This window comes from Sarcophilus harrisii, chromosome 3, assembly GCF_902635505.1.
Source record: "Sarcophilus harrisii chromosome 3, mSarHar1.11, whole genome shotgun sequence".
NCBI classification, from domain to species: domain Eukaryota; kingdom Metazoa; phylum Chordata; class Mammalia; order Dasyuromorphia; family Dasyuridae; genus Sarcophilus; species Sarcophilus harrisii.
In genome coordinates, this window is record NC_045428.1 from 606,544,923 (window position 1) to 606,564,966 (window position 20,044).

The following is a 20,044-nucleotide window of genomic DNA, read 5'->3' on the forward strand; positions in this document are numbered from 1 at the left end:
CAGCGGAGGAAGGAGATAAAGAAGCCTCTTACTGAGGGGTTGGGCGGTGGCGGGGCGGGAATGGCCACAGGCAGGGGCTGGGAAAGTGAAGTTGGGAGGCCCAAGGCTGAGTTCCAGGGGGGGCAGCGGAGGCAGGGAGGCCTGAGGGCGGGCGGGGAATGGGAGGAGAGGGGAATGGCTAGAGGAGTGGAAGGGGAAACGTCCTGGCGAGGAAGGGGAGGAGAGTGGGGGAGGAGAAAGTAGGGGAGGAGAGCTGGAAGAGTCGGAGCTTCTGCTGGGGAGGGGCTGAGTCCCAGAGCAAGGGGACGGAGGGAGAGCTGGAACTAGGAAGCGGGAGGGATGGGGGAGGGGAGCGCTCAGAGATGACCGGCCCGGTGGGTGGGGCCCAGGTGGAATCGGAGCCTTGGGGTGGAGTCTGGAGGCCTGGGAGGAGGAGGGGGGAGGAGGGGCCATCGCAGTGGCCGAGGCGTGCCACGTGACGGAGGCGGGGCTTGGGGAGGAGAAGCGGGCGGGGGCCTGAGGACCCGGTCCTGGGTGTGATTGGAGGAAAGGGGCCGTGCTGGGGGCCTCCGGGGCGGGGCGGGTGGGGCGGGTGGGGCTTCGGGGACCAGAAGGACCCTCCCAGCAGGGGCTGGCTGAAAACAGGAACTTGAAACTGAGCTCTCTCGGTCTCTTCCCCTTGGAGCCGAAATCTTTCGGTTTTCTTCCTCAGAACTGGGATCCCTGTGCCGTCCCCGGACTTGGGGTCTCTCCGTCTCCTCCCATCAGCTGAGATCTCTCCGCTTGTTCCCCTCGGAGCTGAGATCTCTCTCCCATCTTCTCTCGCAGCAGAGATCTCTCTTCATTAGGAGCTGAGACCCCTCTGCTTCTTAAGCTCCGCTCTGCCCGGGCAGGTGGCAGGTAGGTGTGAGGGGAGACTCCTCCTCTGCGGGCGCCCCCTCCGTTCTCGGGAGGGGGACAGCTCCGCCAGGGCAGGACTTCTCTCCCAGGGCTGACTCCGGGAGCTGCTGCCGCCCCCGCTTCCAGTCGAGGCTCCTTCCTCTCTCTCTCCGAGGTCCCGGGGGCCAGCCCCAGTTTTACCGTCGGGCAGCTGCCCCAGCATCACATCTCACCCTTACCATATGGTGGAGGGAGAATTCTGGGTCTCGGGTCTCATCCCATCTGGGATCTCAAAGCCCCTTCTGCCTCCTGGATCTCTGGGGAAGGGCGGGGGAGGAGTTGGGGAGGGAGGCAAGTCCTGTTCCTGCTCAGACCAAGCTCCCTTCCAAGCCTGGCCCTCCCGCTGCCCCCTCCCGCGGTGAAGCCTCGCTCCTGCCTGGAGGGCCACCAACTCCTCCGACACCTCTCCTTCTATTCCAGGGGGGCCCGCGGCCAGCCTCGGAAGAGAAGGCAACGACAAAGTCACCGCCCTCCGCCTTCCTTGCCCCTCCCCAGCTTGGTCTGCCGAGGGCCAAAGCCGGGAATCAGGGGGAATGGCCCCTGGGAGCCAGAGACCTTCGTCCCAGGTGAGTGCGGTCCCTCCGCGGAGCTGAGCAGCATCAGCCCAGGGGGAGTCCGAGGGAGCCCAAGAAGCTTCCTCCTGTCAGAGGGAGGGGGGCGCTGGCAGAGCAGGCAGCAGGGCAGGAGTCACCCTCCTGCCCATTTCCTTCTGCCCCCAGTCATGCATTGCTCCCAGGGCTCTCTGAACCCCTCGCCTTTGCTGGTTCTTAAGTCAAAAAGCGTTTCGAAAATGGTTACACAGTGTCAGGTGGTGTTCTTCCGTGGGTACAAAGTATCCAGTCGAGAAATCAAAGAAACTCAACTTTCCCCAAAGGAAAGAAAACTCAGTTCCTGCCCTCAAAGAACTCCCAGTCTAAACACCTACGTTACGTCCACACAAGCGCCTGACACTCTCAGAGGGAGACTCTGGAAGTTCTGGGGACCAGGAAAAGCTGGTTTTCAGGAGGTGAGATTTTAGCTGAGATGTGACAGCAGCCACGAGGGGTGGCAGAAAGAAGGAGGCCATTCTGATTGTGAGAGAAGCCATCGGGATGGAGGATCTTGGTCAAGGATCAGCCAGGAGCCCCGTGTCCCTGGGTCAGAGAGAGCAGGTGGAGGGGAGGAAGGGGTGAGAAGATGAGAAAGGGGCTTGGTTATATAGTGTCCGCTACATGTCAGGATCCTTAGAATGATTAAATCATTTGAGTCTGTTGGGAAAATTAAAACAGCCAGGAAATGACAGTACCTGATGCAGTTACATGTACATGACAGCTTTGTGATCCATTCAAGAGTGAGAGACATTTTGATTAAATATTATGGATCTATGGATGAATCTATGTGTTCATATATATCTGTATCTCTATCCTTCTTCCTCAGCTCCTTGATCTAGGGCACTTAGGCAAGGAAAGGAATAGGAAAAGGGAAAGGAAGGAAGGAAAGAAGGGAAGAAGGAAGGAAGGAAAGGAGAGAGAGGCTGCTTCTATTGTTCAAAGGCCTTTAGCAGTGAGGTGGTCCAGTAGATACACTGCCCAGCCTGAAGTCAGGAATATCTCACTTTAAATTCAGCCTGTGTGATCCTGGGCAAGTTACTTAACCCTGTTTGCCTCAATTTCCTGAGTCAGAAAATATGCTGGAGGAGGAAGTGCCAAACTACTCCAGTATCTTTGCCAAGAACATCCCAAATGGGATGGATAAGATTCAAAATTGTGAACCTCAACAACAAAGGAAACAGTAGCTTCTTTAATAATCATCTGGTCCAATTGTCGTTGTTAAGATGCTGTTCCTTTGCTAGCTAAAGGGAAGGAGGAGGGTGGTTCTGGAACTCTTCCTATCTTGAGAGATTTCTTTTGGAATGTGGGGCTGGGGAAGGTTCTGAAGGAGACCTTCAGTAAATTTTCAAGAGGTATCAGGTTTTAAGGTCAAGAATTATCACGTCACAAAATAGAGTCAGTTTGTTTTCCCCACAATCCACTATGGACACTCTTCCCAACAAAACTGGGAGGTGGATGTGCTTATTATCTTTTTTTTTTTTAAGTATTTTATTTTTTTTTCAGTTCCTTGTAAAAAATGTTAAACATTAGTTTTAAAAATTTTTAAGTTTTAAATTTTCTTCCTTTCTTTCTACTCATCATCCCTTAGTGAGAAGGCATTCAATATGATCCATTATAGGTGTATAGTTATGTACAACATATTTCCATATTAGTTACATTGTAAAAGAAAGCATAGACCAAAAAACTCAAGAAAAAGAGAGTTAAGATATGCTTTACACTGTAGTGAGACACAATTAGTTCTTTCTTTGGGGATAGATAGCATTTTTCATACTAAGTCCTTTAGAGTTCTCTTGTATCTCTGTTTCTGATAAGAGCTAAGTCATTCATAGTTGTCCATCTTATGTTATTGCCATTACTTTGTGCACAGGACACGTTACTCAGCTCCTCGAATTCTTTACAGTTTTTTCTGAGAACACTCTGCCCATCATTTCTCATAGCATAATAATATTCCATTACAATCATATACCACAATTTCTTTAGCCATCTCCTAATTAACAAGTATCCCATTAATTTCCAATTCTTTGCCAGCAGAAAATAGCTTCTAGAAGTATTTTTGTTCATTTAAATCCTTTTTCTTTTTGTTTTTTATCTCTTTTGGGAAACAGACTTAGTAGTGATCTTGCTAGGTCAAAGAGTATGCATTTTATAACCCTTTGGGTATAGTTTCAAATTGCTGTAGAATTAGTTCAGTCACTTCACAATTCAACTTATAGTGCATTCATGCTTCATTTTCTCCACACCTCCTCCAACTTTTGTCATCCTTCTTTTTGTCCTGTTAGATAATCTAATAGGTATGAAGTAATACCTTAGAGTGGTTTTAAATTGCATTTCTCCCATCAAGAATGAGTTAGAGCATTTTTTTCATATGTATATATTTCAAAAATCTATGATAGATTTGATTACTTCATCTGGAAACTTCATATATTTTGATCATTTATCAATTGGGGAATGGCTCTTATTTTTTTATAACTTTGACTCAGTTCTCTATATGTTTGAGAAATGAAGCTTTTATTAGAGAACTTGCTTCAAAAATTTTTTTCACAGTTATGATTCCTGACTGTATTTCCCTTTATTTTATTTCTCCCTCTGTTTATTCTGTTCTCTCTCTCCCTTCACTCTGTCTTTCCTTAAAAGTATTTTACTTCTGACTACTGCCTTTCCTAAAGTACCCTCCCTTCTATTATCCCGAATCTTTTTTCTTGTAAGATAGATTTCTATATCTAATTGACTTTGTCCCTTTCCTTTTCTCCCAGTTAATTCCTCTTTTACTCCTTAATTTTTTTTTTAGATGTTATCTCTTCATATTCAACTGATACCTTTGCCTTCTGTCTTTGTATGCTCCTTCTAATTGCTCTAATAATGAGAAAGTTCTTATAAGTTACATGTATCTTCTTTGCAGGTAGGAATGTAAATAGCTTAACTTTATAAAGTCCTTCATTATTTCTCTTTCCTGTTTTACCATTTTATACTTCTCTTCAGTCTTGTGTTTGAAAGTCAGATTTTCTAGTTAGCTCTGGTCTTTTCAACAAAAAAGTATGAAAATCCTTTATTTCATTTAATATCCATTTTTTCCCCTGAAGGATTATACTCTATTTTGCTGAATAGGTGAGTCTTGGTTGTAATTCTAATTCCCTTGCTCTCTAGAATATCATACGTTAACCCATCTGATCCTTTAATGTAGAAGCTGCTTAATCTTGTGTTATTGTTACTATGGATAGAGTGGGATAGTAAAATGGTAGGTCTGGTAGTTTGGCTCTTTACTGTATCCCCTAAATGGAGGATCCCTTGGAGTGAAGAACAGCTTGAAGCAGAATGACCCACTAGCAAGCTGTTATAGAGTCCAAGGGTGTGGTGATAAGGACCTACACCAAGCTGACTGTGGAGAAGGGGATGAATTGGGGAGGTAGTGTAAAAGTGACTTGGACAGTGTTGGCAGTAGATTGGGGGGGGGGGATCGGAATCAAGGCTGACACCTGGGCTAAGAGTTTGAAGGACCTGGAGGATGGTATTGTCCTTTACAGTAAATGAGGGAGTTTTAGGGGAGGCTTTAAAGGGAAAGATAATGAGTTCTGTTTGGATACCTTGAATTTGAGATATCAATTAGACATCCATTCTAGATGTCTGAAAGGGAGTTGGCAGGAGAGGTAGCTCAGTTTAAATACTCAATTTTCAAAGCAAAAGAAGAGACAAGATGCTTAGATGAGAGTGTTTGGGTAGTCAATGATTAATCCACACTTATTAAGCAGCAACTGTGTACCAGGTACTGTCCTGAATACTGGGGAGTCAAATAGAGAAGAAAAACAATCCTTGCCCCCAGTAGTTTACACTCCAAGGGAGGGACACAACACAGAGAAGGAAGCTGGAAAGGAGGTAAAAAGAATTCCCTGGGAATCAAGAAGTGAAGAATTCCATCACAAATCCCCATTTAATGCTCTGATCCCAGGCAGAGGAGGGACCGGGCAGGGACATGGCCATTTCCCAGAATACCTGTGGTATGACCTCATGTGCTCTCTTGGCCATACCCCAGGATTATTTCTAGAAGATCTTTTAGGTTTTTTTTTTTTTTTTTTTTTTTTTTTTTTTTTTTTTAACTGATCAGTTGTAGCTTCTTCTACATCAGTGGCTGGAACATAGTTTTGCTCCATTCCTCCTAAGAGATGCATGTTCACGGTAGTGGATGGGTGATCACCTGAATCCACTTCTCCCATTCTTGTCCATTTCAGTTCACTGACTTCCAAGAGATTGACATTGACTCTGCATCTCCTGTTTGCCCACATGCAGCTTACGTGGGTTCATAAATCTCAAGTTCTGGGCTCTTGTGTCCCATGGATCTTTACAGCATCAGACTCTGCTTTCCTCTCCAGACACATCCACAGTTGAGTTTCTGTTCAGCTTTGGCCCCACTGTTTCATGCTTTCTGGAACTACCCTGTACTTGTCCTTTGCTCTTCCCCAAGGACATGTTGGGCACTTTCTGACCTGGGAAGCTCATCTTCCAATGTCCTCTCTTTTAGCATTTTAATACCGTCTTTGGGTTTCCTTGGCTGTCACTGGAGTGCTTTGCCTTTTCCTTCCCTAGTGGATTATAACTCTGTCCATCTTGAGTAGCCCTGCATGGCTTAGGTCCTAGTTTCATTGATCTACACAAAGCCCTGTGTTACAGCAAGGCAGTAATCCAGAAGGGGAACTCATAGTAGGCACTTAATCCATGTTTGTTTCCTTGTTTCCCATATACAAAATGTATCCAAGGTGATATTTTAGAAGATGAAATTTTATACAAGATGTGAAGGAACCCACTGGAAACCAGGATGCAGAGACAAGGGGAGACAGTAGGCAAAGCATGGGGAAAGAGGGGAAGGTGTCAGTGAAAATACAGTCATGGGATGTACAGTCACCTGTGAGGAACAACATGAACCCAGTATCATGGATCCTGAGAACATTGACGGGGAGAAGGAGGGAAGGAATAACTAGAAGTGAAGAAGAGATGGGGGAGGGGAGCTATCAGGGATGATCAGCCTTGTTGGCAGTGTCCCAGGTGGAATTAAAGCCCTGGATGTAATTTGGCATTTCACTGGGGCAGAAGGATCATTCCAGGGATGATGATATTCCCGATGATGGAGGTCAGATCTTGCTGGAGAAAGGTGGGCAGGGTCCTGAAATTATGCCATTGAAAGAAAGTTCTCATTTGGGGGCCTTACAGGCAGTGTAGGGCTCTTATAACTAGGAGGCCCTACTCAAAACCAAGGCTCTTGGCACTGAGATCCCTTTGCCTTCTTTCCTCAGGAGATTACTTTACCTCCTTTTTTTGGAGCTGAGAATTCTTTATTTTCTTCCCTCTGATCTCTCTCTGCCTCCTTCTCTGAGCTGTGGTCTCTCTCCCTCTTTCTCTAAGCTGAGATCTCTCTGCCTTTTTTCCCCAGAATTGAGCCTTCTTGCCTTGAAGCTGAGATGTACCTAGATATTTGGATGTGATGGATTCTGATGGGAATGCACTGAGCTGAAGTTGATTGTAGAGATCTGGCAGTGACCTGCTGGGATGATAATTAATTCATTCCAAGAGGGAGAAGAGCAGGGGGCCCAGGACAGAATCTTGGGGAATATTCACAGTACTGGTTGTGATGTGATTTTTGGGCTATCAAAGGAGACTGAAAAATCATGGTCAGACCTATAGGAGATGAGGCAGGAGAGAAACCTCCTAAGGAATGAGTGTGAAAGAAAGGGTGGTCAACAGAGTTGTCTGAAGAAGAAAGGTTGATGACTGGGAAAATATCATTAGATTTGTCAAATAAGCATTCAATCCAGTTTTGGAGAAAACACTTTTAGGAGAAGAAGGAAGAAAACCAGCTTGTAAGGGAGTAAGGAGTTAGTGAGAGGAAAATAGAGAGTTCAGACTGATTTTTCTTTTTAAAAAATCTGTAACTGCAAATTTAAAATTTTTTTTTCTTTTTAAAAGTCTTAGTAGCTTTTTATTTTCCCAAATATATGCAAGGATAGTTTCAGACAGATTTTTTAAAGGAGATTGGCCAAGAAAAAGAAGTGAGATGGAATGGTAGCTCATGGGGTGGAGAAGGTTTAGTGAAGGAAATTTTCCTTATGAATGGTGGAGATGGATATGATTAAAGTCAGTAGGAAAGGAAGCAGCTGATAGAGACAAGTTGAAAATTTGAGAGAAGGCTTGGAGTGAAGGGTGCAGACCACTGGAGAAGACGGCAGGGGGTGGGGGCATCCGATGTCCTCGTAGATGGTTGACCTTTGCAAAGACAAGGGCTTCCACTTTCTTTTTATTATTACTATTAATATTATTATAGCTTTTTATTGACAAAACAGATTCATGGGTAATTTTTCAACACTGACCCTTGCAAAAACTTCTGTCCTTCTTTAATATCTCTTTGGGATATAGGGCTTCCACTCTCTTAGAGAATGAATGATAGAAGCCAGCGAAGAGGTTTTGCAATGGAGTGAATGCAAGCAGTGATTCAGTAGCCATTTATTAATTTTTTACTGTCTGCCAGACACTGAGTTTATCAGTAAATAACAGTGTGTGCCCTCAAAAAACTCACAGTGTCACAGGGAGACAATGCACTCACAAATATGTACCCACAAGCTATAGCCTGGGAAATGGGACATAATTAAAAGAACAAAGGTACCAGAAGGAAAATATGCTGGGAAAGACTTCCTGTAGAAGATGGGATTTTGCTTGAAACTTGAAGGAAGTAGAGGCAGAGAATTCCAGCCAATTTGGAAAGCCAGAGAAAATGCCCAGAGCTCAGAGATGGAGAATCTTCTTCCTGGCATATTAAGAATCCCAATGTTACTGGATGAAAGAGTAAATGGAAGTAAGGTGTAAGAAAACTCCAAAAGTAGGTGATGAGGTGATTGTGGGCTTGTGGATAGTCAATAAACATTTATTAATCATCTTTTACATGCCAAGTATGGTACTAAGGCTTGGGGATTCAAATACAAAAGAAAAAAAGATGATTCCTGTCCTCAAAGATTTTATTCTTTTATGGGGGGAAAAGAAAACATAAACATGAAGAAACCTAAAGAAAAGGAAAAGTTTGTAAATTCTCGAGAATCTCAAAAAGTAAGGGAAAAGCCAATAACGTCTTTGATTTTTCAGAAATTTAGTGATAGTAAAGAAAGGAAGTTAAAGGTAAAATAAGGATTGTAATTACAGTACAGTCAGATTAAAAAATGTATTTATTTAAAACTTAAATAGAAAATAGAAAAAAAGAAAAAAAGACAGAAAGAAAAAAAACATTATCATGTGCATAGCAGAAGATGAGAGGATTCAAAATGTGCAACAATAAATTTGCATTTTAAGAAAGTATATATCATAATGGAAGACATTGTATTCAGAACTGTCCATCTTTTTTTTTTTTTGCTTCTTTGTAGATTTTCTTTTCTTTTCTTTTTTAATAGCTTTTTATTTACAAGATATATGCATGGGTAATTTTTCAGCATTGACCCTTGCAAAACCTTCTGTTTCAACTTTTCCCCTCCTTCCCCCCAGCCCCTCCTGTAGATGGCAGGTAGACCAATACATGTTAAATATATGTAAAAGTATATGTTAAATGCAATATATGTATACATATCCATACAGTTATTTTGCTGTACAAGAAAAATTGGACTTAGAAATGAGGTAAAACAAACCTGAGAAAGAAATCAAAAATGCAAGTGGACAAAAACAGAGGGATGGAAATGCTATGTTGTGGTTCACACTCATTTCCCAGAGTTCTTTCACTGGGTGTAGCTGGTTCTCTTCATTACTGAACAAATGGAACTGATTTGGTTCATCTCACTGTTGAAGAGAGCCACGTCCATCAGAATTGATCATCATATAGTATTGTTGTTGAAGTATATAATGATCTCCTGGTCCTGCTCATTTCACTTAGCATCAGTTCATGTAAGTCTCTCCAGGCCTTTCTGAAATCATCCTACTGGTCATTTCTTACAGAACAATGATATTCCATAACATTCAAATACCACAATTTATTTAGCCATTCTCCAATTGATGGGCATCCTTTCAATTTCCAGTTTTTAGTCATTATAAAAAGGGCTGCCACAAACATTTTTGCACATCATTGTAGATTTTCTTTTGTTCTTTGCTGTGCACTTTTTATTTCACTCTTTTTCCCTCCCAGTCCCCTTACATCTCCCAAGAAGACTACAATTAAGCATGGAGATATTTAAGTACACACACAAATACATACATACACACACCTCTAAAATACACATACATCTAAAAATATTAAGATAACTGACATGATGTAGATTTTTCTCTTTTTATGAAAATTTTTTAACTTTGACTTTATCTGAGACCACTAATTACTACTCCTACTTTTACTTTTCTTTCCCTAATAAAGTCTACTCCTAATCATTGTTATTATGTCTATACATATCTCTTGCTTCCTGTCTGTGCTATCTCTCCTATTTTACTTTTTCCAGGTAGCTTGCTTTGCTATTACCCACCCCATGGATCCTTCCAGTATCCTCTCTCCCATCCTTTCCCTCTCTCTTAATCCCATTCCTGTTAATCTACATATATTCCCTCTTATTTCTTTTTTTTTAAATTATAACTTTTTATTGACATAACATATGCATGGGTAATTTTTTATAACATTATCCCTTGCACTCACTTCTGTTCCAACTTTTCCCTTTCCTCCCTCTACCCCCTCCCCTATAGATAGCAGGCAATCTTATACATGTTAAATATGTTATAGTCTATCCTAGATACAATATATGTATGCAGGACCATACAGTTCTCTTGTTGCACAAGAAGAATTGGATTCAGAAGGTAAAAATAACCTGGGAAGAAAAACAAAAATGTAAACAGTTCACACTCATTTCCCAGTGTTCCTCAAATCCCAGTAACTGATTCTGTCCATCATTGATCAATTGGAATTGAATTAGATCTCTTTGTTGAAGAAATCCATTTTCATCAGAATACATCTTCATACAGTATTGGTTGTTGAAGTGTATAATGATCTCCTGGTTCTGCTCACTTAGCTTCAGTTCATGTAAGTCTCTCCAAGCCTCTCTGTATTCATCCTGCTGGTCATTTCTTATAGAACAATAATACTTCATAACGTTCATATACTACAATTTGCCCAACCATTCTCCAGTTGATGGGCATCTATTTATTTTCCAGTTTCTAGCTACTACAAAAAGGGCTGCCACAAATATTTTGGCACATACAAGTCCCTTTTCCTTCTTTAGTATATCTTTGGGATATAAGCCCAGTAGTAGCACTGTTGGATCAAAGGGTATGCACAGTTTGATAACTTTTTGGGCATAATTCCAGAATATTCTCCAGAATGGTTGGATTCGTTCACAACTCCACCAACAATGCACCAGTGTCCCAATTTTCCTGTATCCCCTTCAACATTCATCATTATTTTTTCCTGTCATCTTAGCCAATCTGACAGGTGTGTAATGATATCTCAGAGTTGTCTTAATTTGCGTTTCTCTGATCAATAGTGATTTGGAACACTCTTTCATATGAGTAGAAATAGTTTCAATTTCATCATCTGAAAATTGTCTGTTCATATCCTTTGACCATTTACCAATTGGAGAATGGCTTGATTTCTTATAAATTAGAGTCAATTCTCTATATATTTTGGAAATGAGGCCTTCATCAGAACCTTTAACTGTGAAAATGTTTTCCTAGTTTGTTGCTTCCCTTCTAATCTTGTTTGCATTAGTTTTGTTTGTACAAAGGCTTTTTAATTTGATATAATCAAAATTTTCTATTTCTTTATCACAAAATAGATCTCTAGTTCTTCTTTGGTCACAAATTCCTTCCTTCTCCACAAGTCTGAGAGGTAGATTATCCTATGTTCCTCTAATTTATTTATAATCTCGGTCTTTATGCCTAAATCATGGACCCATTTTGATCTTATCTTGGTATACGGTGTTAAGTGTGGGTCCATGCCTAATTTCTGCCATACTAATTTCCAGTTTTCCCAGCAGTTTTTGTCAAATAATGAATTCTTATCCCAAAAGTTGGGATCTTTGTGTTTATCAAACACTAGATTGCTCTAGTTATTGACTATTTTGTCCTATGAACCTAGCCAATTCCACTGATCAACTAATCTATTTCTTAGCCAATGCCAAATGGTTTTGGTGACTGCTGCTTTATAATATAGTTTTAGATCAGGTATAGCTAGGCCACCTTCATTTGATTTTTTTTCCCCATTAATTCCCTTGAAATTCTTGACTTTGGTTCTTCCATATGAATTTTGTTGTTATTTTTTCTAGGTCATTAAAATAGTTTCTTGGGAGTCTGATTGGTATAGCACTAAATAAATAGATTAGTTTAGCAAGTATTGTAATCTTTATTATATTCGCTCGGCCTATTCAAGAGCACTTAATATTTTTCACATTATTTAAATCTGATTTTATTTGTGTGGAAAGTGTTTTGTAATTTTGCTCATATAATTCCTGACTTTCCTTTGGTAGATGGATTCCCAAATATTTTATGCTATCGACAGTTATTTTGAATGGAATTTCTCTTTGTGACTCTTGCTGTTGGATTTTGTTGGTGTAAAAAATGCTGATGATTTATGTGGATTTATTTTGTATCCTGCAACTTTGCCAAGGTTATGAATTATTTCTAATAGCCTTTTAGTAGAATCTCGGGGGTTCTCTAAGTATGCCATCATATCATCTGCAATGAGTGATAATTTGGTTTCCTCATTACCTATTCTAATTCCTTTCATCTCTTTCTCAATTCTTATTGCCAAGGCTAGTATTTCTAATACAATATTGAATAATAATGATGATAGTGGGCAACCTTGTTTCATTCCTGATATTATTGGGAATGGTTCCAGTTTACCCCCATTACATATGATGCTTACTGACAGTTTTAAATATATGCTCCTGACTATTTTAAGGAAAAGTCAATTAATTCCTATACTCTCAAGTGTTGTTATTAGGAATGGATGTTGGATTTTATCAAATGCTTTTTCTGCATCTATTGAGGTGATCATATGTTTTTGTTAATTTGGTTATTGATATAGTCAATTATGCTAATAGTTTTCCTAATGTTGACCCAGCCCTGCATTCCTGGTATAAATCCTACTTGGTCATAGTGTATTATCTTGGGGATGATTTTCTGTAATCTTTTTCCTAATATTTTATTTAAGATTTTAGCATCAATATTCATTAGGGAGATTGGTCTATAATTTTCTTTCTCTGTTTTCAGGTTTTACCTCTGTTTAGGTATCAGTACCATGTCTGTGTCATAAAAGGAATTTGGTAGGACTTCTTCCATCTCTATTTTTTCAAATAATTTATGTAGCATTGGAGTTAATTGTTCTTTACATGTTTGATAGAATTCACATGTAAATCCATCTGGTCCTGGGGATTTTTTCTTAGGGAGTTGATTAACAGCTTGTTCTATTTCTTTTTCTAAAATGGGACTGTTTAACCAATTTACTTCTTCCTCTGTTAATCTGGGCAAGCTATAATTTTGAAGGTATTCTTCCATTTCATTTAAATTATCAAATGTATTAGTATAAAGTTGGGCAAAGTAACTCCTAATTATTGCTCTAATTTCCTCTTCATTAGTGGCAAGTTCTCTCTTTTCATTTTTAAAACTAACAATTTGATTTTCCTCTTTCCTTTTTAAAATCAGATTTACTAAGGTTTTATCTATTTTGGTGGTTTTTTCATAGAACCAACTCTTAGTTTTATTAATTAATTCAATAGTATTTTTACTTTCCATTTTATTAATCTCTCCTTTTATTTTTAGAATTTCAAGTTTATGACTTGGGGTTTGACTGGGGTTTTTTAATTTGTTCCTTTTCTAGCATTTTTTAGTTGCAAGCCCAATTCATTGACCTTCTCTTTCTCTATTTTATGCAAGTAGGCCTCTAGAGATATAAAATTTCCCCTTATTACCATTTTAGTTGCATCCCACACATTTTGGTATGATGTCTCATTATTGTCATTTTCTTGGGTGAAGTTATTAATTGTGTCTATGATTTGCTGTTTCACCCAATCATTCTTTAGTATGAGATTATTTAGTTTCCAATTATTTTTTTGGTCTATTTTCCCCTGGCCTTTTATTGAGTGTAATTTTCATTGCATCGTGATCTGAAAAGGATGCATTTACTATTTCTGCCTTACTGCATTTGAATTTGAGGTTTTTATGTTCTAACATATGGTCAGTTTTTGTATAGGTTCCATGAACTGCTGAGAAGAAAGTGTATTCCTTTCTGTCTCCATTTAGTCTTCTCCAAAGATCTATCATATCTAACTTTTCCAGTATTCTATTTACCTCTTTGACTTCTTTCTTATTTATTTTGTGGTTTGATATATCTAATTCTGAGAGTAGTGCAAGGTTGAGATTTCCCACTATTATAGTTTTGCTGTCTATTTCTTCTTGCAGCCCTCTTAATTTCTCTTTTAAGAATTTAGATGCTATACCACTTGATACATATATGTTTAATATTGATATTGCTTCATTATCTATGCTACCCTTTAGCAAGATATAGTGTCCTTCCTTATGTCTTTTAATTAGATCAATTTTTGCTTTTGCTTGATCTCAGATGAGGATGGCTATCCCTGAAGCATATTAGATTCTGCTTCAATTTTTTACCTTTATTCTGTATGTATCGCCCTGCTTCAGGTGTAAACAACATATTGTAGGATTCTGGCTTTTAATCCAGTCTGCTAACCACTTCTTCTTTAAGGGGGTGCTTACCCCATTCACATTTATGCTTAAAATTACTAATTCTGTATTACTTGCCATCTTATTAACCCTAGATTATGCTTTTCTCTTTCCTCTCTCCCTATAGCCTCCTCCCAAGTATTAAATTTGTGAGCACCACTTGCTTCTCACAGCCCTCCCCTTTTAGTATCCCTCCCCCCCATCTTAGAGTTCCTCCCCCTATCTTGCTCCTTTTCCTCACAATTTTTGTATTCCGTTCTGCTTAGCTTACTCTTTCCCTTTTTTTTCCTTGTAGGATCTCTTTCAGGTGGTGATTGGCAGATTTTTTCTATTTCTTTTTTCCCCTCTTTTTCTAACATTTCAGGACAATTTTCTTATTTATTTCTTGTATTATTGTATTCACATTTTTAAAATTATAACTATTTTTAAAATTATAACTTTTAGGTAGCCCAATTATTCTTGTGTTTTCTTTTCTTGATCTGTTTTCTTTCTTTCTTTCTTTTTTTTAAATAGCTTTTTATTTACAAGTTATATGCATGGATAATTTTACAGCACTGACAATTGCCAAACCTTTTGTTCCAATTTCCCACCCCTTTCCTCCCACCCCCTCCCCTAGATGGCAGGTTGACCAATACATGTTAAATATGTTAAAGTATAAATTAAATACAAAATAGGTATACATGTCCAAACCGTTATTTTGCTGTACAAAAAGAATCGGACTCTGAAATAGTGTACAATTAGCCTGTGAAGGAAATCCAAAATGCAGGCGGACAAAAATATAGGGATTGGGAATTCTCTTTATCTGTTTTCCAAGTCTATTATTATTCTTATGAGATGTTTCACATTCTCTTCTATTTTTTCATTCTTTCTTTTTTGTTTTATTATTTCTTAGTCTATTATAAATTAACTGACTTCCCCTTGCCCCATTTTGAATTTCAAAGAGTTATTTTCTTCCTTAAGACTCTTGACAGATTTTCTTTTCATAATCTTGTTTTTCTTGGATTGTTCTGAAATTTTTTTTAGGTTTTCTTCAGTCGCTCTCCTTTGATTTTTAAAGTCTCTTCTGAATTCTTTTTGTGCAGGTAATCATTTGATTACTCATTGGAGTAGGAGATAACCTCCTCTGAAGATGAATCCTGTATTCCCTATTTCCGTAGTAACTTTCTATGGTTGGGTTCTTTCTCCTTTTCCTGTTTATTTTTATTGAGATGAGAGCTTGTTAGTGTAATCACCTGTTGCCCTGTAGTGGTGGTGGAGAAGAGGTTGCCTCTGGCCTCAAATCCTTCTTCATTTCTCCCCTCTGGCCTGGACACTAAAATTGAGAACTCTACCCTCCTGCAAGTACCCCAGTCAATAGCATCCCTGCCCCACTGTTCTACACTTACTGGGCATGTGGTGGCTCCTTTTCATCCAGGGTAGTATTTCAGCAGCAGAGCTGGACCTGCTGCTTCTTATCAGCAGATTCCCTCAATCTTCCGAGACTCAGACTCCCAATTGTCAAGGGCTGAGATTACCTCCCAATCCAATTTGTCCCAAGGTTTGCCACTTGCTGGAACTAGTTTGGACGTGTTTACACTTCAGAGGGGCCTAACATCTTCCTGATATCTTTTTAAGGATCTTCTCAGCTTGTTTTGAGGGATCACTGTTCTGTTTCAACTCATTTGTTTTTAGCCACTCGATGTTTGCCCTGAGGTGCAGTTTTGTCCGTTTGTGGGAGAAATCTGAAAAACTTGGAATTTTCTGGCCCACTGTGTCATCTTGACAGAATCCTTTTAATCAAATGTCTTAAAGAAGAAAACCAAGAAATGAAAAGATGAAAATACAATTTTATCCATGTGATAGAGAATATTACTAACAGAACTAAATAACAAAATTATTAGATAAGGGGGATGAGATATAGGAAAGGAGTCAAGAATGATACCCTAGTTGTAAGTTTGAGATACTCCAAAATAATAGAACATTTGAAAAAAGTGAATCATATCATTCTACTAGAAATGGATGAAAAGGAAATGGAAGAGCATCAAAGACCATGTACAATGGCTAATCACAAGGTCTCCAAGTAGCATACTGAAAAATTGATGACCCCTCACAAATAACAAAGAATTTGTAGATGTGATGACCTTGTGGCCATAAATCTACCTTTTAACTCATTTCATTTACTCTTGATTTCCTATGTTCTGGAGTTCTTGGTGTCTATTGAAATAATTTATTCCTCATAAGTATTCTGTCATTGTCTTTCTTGGGCTAACTACAGTGAGCTAATTCCTATCATGGTTGCTCATTTTTGTGTAACTAATAATGAAGAGTAAGTCATGGGTGCCATCAACAAGAGAAGGGAATCTTAAAACAAAGATAGAAGCTTTTTTGGCTTCGACACATCATACCAGATGTTCCTTTAAGCCCTCAATAAAACAATAGATAGCTCTTCTTTACTTGACTGGAAACATTCCCACATCACTCAGTTCAGAGTGTAAGTACTGTCTCTTAAGAATCCTCTTTAGCTTTCAACTTATTGAGACTTTATTTAGGAAATTAACTAGATAATATCCTTTCTTTGCTCTCTCTTCATGATCACAAGTAACACATTCTCCAAAATATATGGTATTTGTCAGTTTCTACCAAACTCTTTATAGAATTTTCTTAATCTGTCACTTATAACACTTCTGATGAGGAGGAATTTCATGTCACCTTTCTTTCTCCTCTACAGATTCTCTTTCCTCACTGGGAGAACACATACCTTCTCCCTCATTCCATAGGGAGAAGCAGTTCATATTAAGACATCTGTCCAACTTTTATTTTTCTGTCATGATTTTTACTTCAAATAGAAAATGCTTTTCTCAACATTCCATTGTGCTTTCAATAACTATGGTTTTAAGTGTTGGCTCTGGTTCACTTAAAGGTTATGAATTTTGGGCGAATCCCTTTTCTGTTTTAATTTCCTCCTTGAAATTGATGAGAATTGAGTCAGATGAATTTTGAATTGTCTTTCTGTTCTAAACTGTGTGATTTTTGGTGACTTAGGAATCAGTGACATTCAAAGATGTGGCTGTGGACTTCACCCAGGAGGAGTGGTGCCTCTTGGACCATTCTCAGAAAGAGCTGTACAAGGAAGTCATGCTGGAGAATGTCCAGAATCTTCTCAGCCTGGGTAAGGACTCTTTCCTCTGATAACTCTGAATCTGCCATCAAAGCAATGTCTTCATTTTCTACTTAGTGGGTAGGGTTTGAGCCTTTATCAATTATTTGAACAATAAAGTGCTGCTCTCTCCATAGGTCCCACTGGCTGCCTGACTTTCCTAGGATAGATCTTTGAATTGTGTGATGAGAAGCTGGCAATTTCCCTTGTTGCTCCTGAAGTTGCCTCTGCTATCTAAAATAGAAGAGGATATCTATTTTAGATAGCTTCAGGTCAGAAGTCAATCCAGGATTAGAGATTCAGAGCTAAGTTTAAAGATTGTGTCTAGTGTAACTTCTAATTGGAGCAGAATTTTGTCTGCAAAATCTCTGAAAATTGTTCATACAGTTTTCCTTGAAGATGGCCAGTAAAGGAATCACTATCTGTCAAAGCAATCTCTTCCTCTTTGGGATGGGTCTAGACTTTAGAAAGGTCTTCTTGTTAAGAAGTTTCAATTTTATAATTTATTTTCATTTTTCCTAATACTGCCTAATGTTGTATTTGAAATTAAACAGTAAGGCAATTTGAGGTAATTCTCTGAGCAAGATTACCTTTATTAACAGGGGCATCCTACCTATCAATAAAAAGATCCATGGCATGGCAATACCTTTGACCAAAGATCCCAAGTAGTTAGAAAGTTCCTCTTTTATAGGTTTTAGAGAATGAAGACTCAAGACCAGAACAGGGAGATGGCATCATGGGATTGAGAACAACATAACTGGTTACAGAATGGAGGCACAGGAAACAATGTGATTGTTTGGAAGTTTGCTAATGAGGGGCTACCGACAAAACCTTCTTCCTTGTGACTAAGAATTGGTTAGTGTTTTAGAACACCTTTGATGTCTTAGAGATAACAGACCAAACTTTTTTGGACAACAGACCAGCTCTCTTTTGAAGGATAGCTCGGTGTTCTGAAGATATTAAACCCAACTGTTCACACACATCCTTCAAAGACAGCTAAATTCCTTGAATCGAATGGATTAGTGATTAGTAGGAGAGCTGGATTTTAAAAATTAAATCATTACATACCAGCTGAATTCTGAATTAAGTTCAAAGAAAGAACCATGACAATTAATTAAAGGACAAAATTAATTATTTGTAGATGGGATCAATATAATGATACTCAATCAGTTTAATCATCTCGGTAATATAACAAGTTTATTTTTATTCTCTTTTATTGTTCCCCCTAAATCTTGCACATGTGATGGAAAAAGAAGGAAAGGCAGTAAGCATGTGTATATACCAACTAAATGTCAGGCACTGTACAAAGTAATTTATCAATATTTCTTATTTGAGCCTTACAACATTTCTGTAAGCTTGGTATAATCATTGTCCTTGGCTTATAGTTGGGAAATGGAGGTAAACATAAGTGAAGTAATTTGCACAGAAGCATCCAGCTACTAAGTGTCTGAGGCTGAATTTGGAATCAAACCTTCTTGCCTCCAGATCCAGGTCTCTTAACACTATGCTTCCAGCTGTTTCTAATTTCTAAGAGTGGAATATTTCCATCTTTCTATCAAAGAATTGAACAAAGATGACATTTTCCGATTTTCTACCTGATCCCATGATCTTCCCTCCAAAGAGTCTAACTATCAATACCATGGAAACCATTCTTGAAGAGTCTTGGAATCATCTCATTGTTTTTGCTTACGTATCCTTTTGCTTCAAGAGGACCAAATTATGAATTTCTCTTCATTCTCATCCTCTCTGTATTCCCCATGCCTAGGATTTCCAATTGGCAAAGAAGATTTGATCTCCTATTTTCAGAAAGCAGGAACACCATGGATTCTGAGGGGGAAATGCCCAAGGAACTTTTGTCCAGGTGAGTGAGATGAAAGCAAGTATTTGAGGGAGGTTTACAAAGGATTTGTGTTTTGTAATGAAGGGAGTGTTAGTCTTGGAGACTGGAAGTCTGACTTGGAGTCCCCCACCCCTTTTTCTTTTTTGATACTTTTAAAGAAAGTGATCCTGGTAAGTCATTGAACTGCTGAACCTCAGTTTCCTCAAGTGTAAAATGAGATAGTTAGACTCTATGGGTTTTATTCCCTTCTAATGATAAACATGCAATCTTATAAAGTCATTGTTTGGAATTTTGAACATAGACTCTCTTGAAAGGCTCCAAAGAGGGTGGCTGTACACTATAAGCACTTTCCTATATTGTCTTTTTAAAAAAAATTGTTTTGATTTTTAATTTTTATTGAAATTCTTAATTTGCTTATCTAGCTTAACGCCTTTTAAGTATAAGTAAGGTCCCTCTCATCTGCACAAGGGGATTAAATACTAGTTTGAGATTTACTCTTCAAGTTGATAGGCTAAATATAAATATAAGAAAAATAGGAAGGCATCCTTTTTCAGATGAATTTTTATTTGTACATTCTGTGTTACTGTGGAGAAATACTAACACAAATTGTAGAAATATATAAATAAAATCACTCAGTGGATGCCATCACTTCTTATTTGACACAATTAGGAAAGAAGCAGATTCAAATAATTTCTTTTAGTCCTTTTCTTCTTTTACACACTAAAATATTTTCATGTTGTTGGAGAAGGAAGGCCCACAGTACTAAGTAGTGCTCCATGTTAGTAACTTTCAGCCAATTGTGTTGGTCATTTTCCTTATCCCAAATGTAAAATGCCAAATGAACCAAAATGTAGTATGGATGCT

At 38.9% G+C, this 20,044-nt stretch overlaps 1 protein-coding gene across 1 annotated transcript in view; it reads left to right on the forward strand.

Moving 5' to 3' along the window:
- The first annotated feature begins 612 nt into the window (after positions 1 to 612).
- Positions 613 to 20,044, forward strand: part of LOC100916289 (zinc finger protein 2 homolog) — a 28,798-nt gene continuing 9,366 nt past the window's right edge. The window contains exons 1-4 of the mRNA XM_012547044.3: positions 613 to 900; positions 1,360 to 1,505; positions 17,226 to 17,352; positions 19,106 to 19,201. Coding sequence (XP_012402498.2) covers positions 1,473 to 1,505; positions 17,226 to 17,352; positions 19,106 to 19,201 — 256 coding nt within the window. The 5' untranslated portion in view covers positions 613 to 900; positions 1,360 to 1,472. The remainder of the gene's footprint in view (positions 901 to 1,359; positions 1,506 to 17,225; positions 17,353 to 19,105; positions 19,202 to 20,044) is intronic.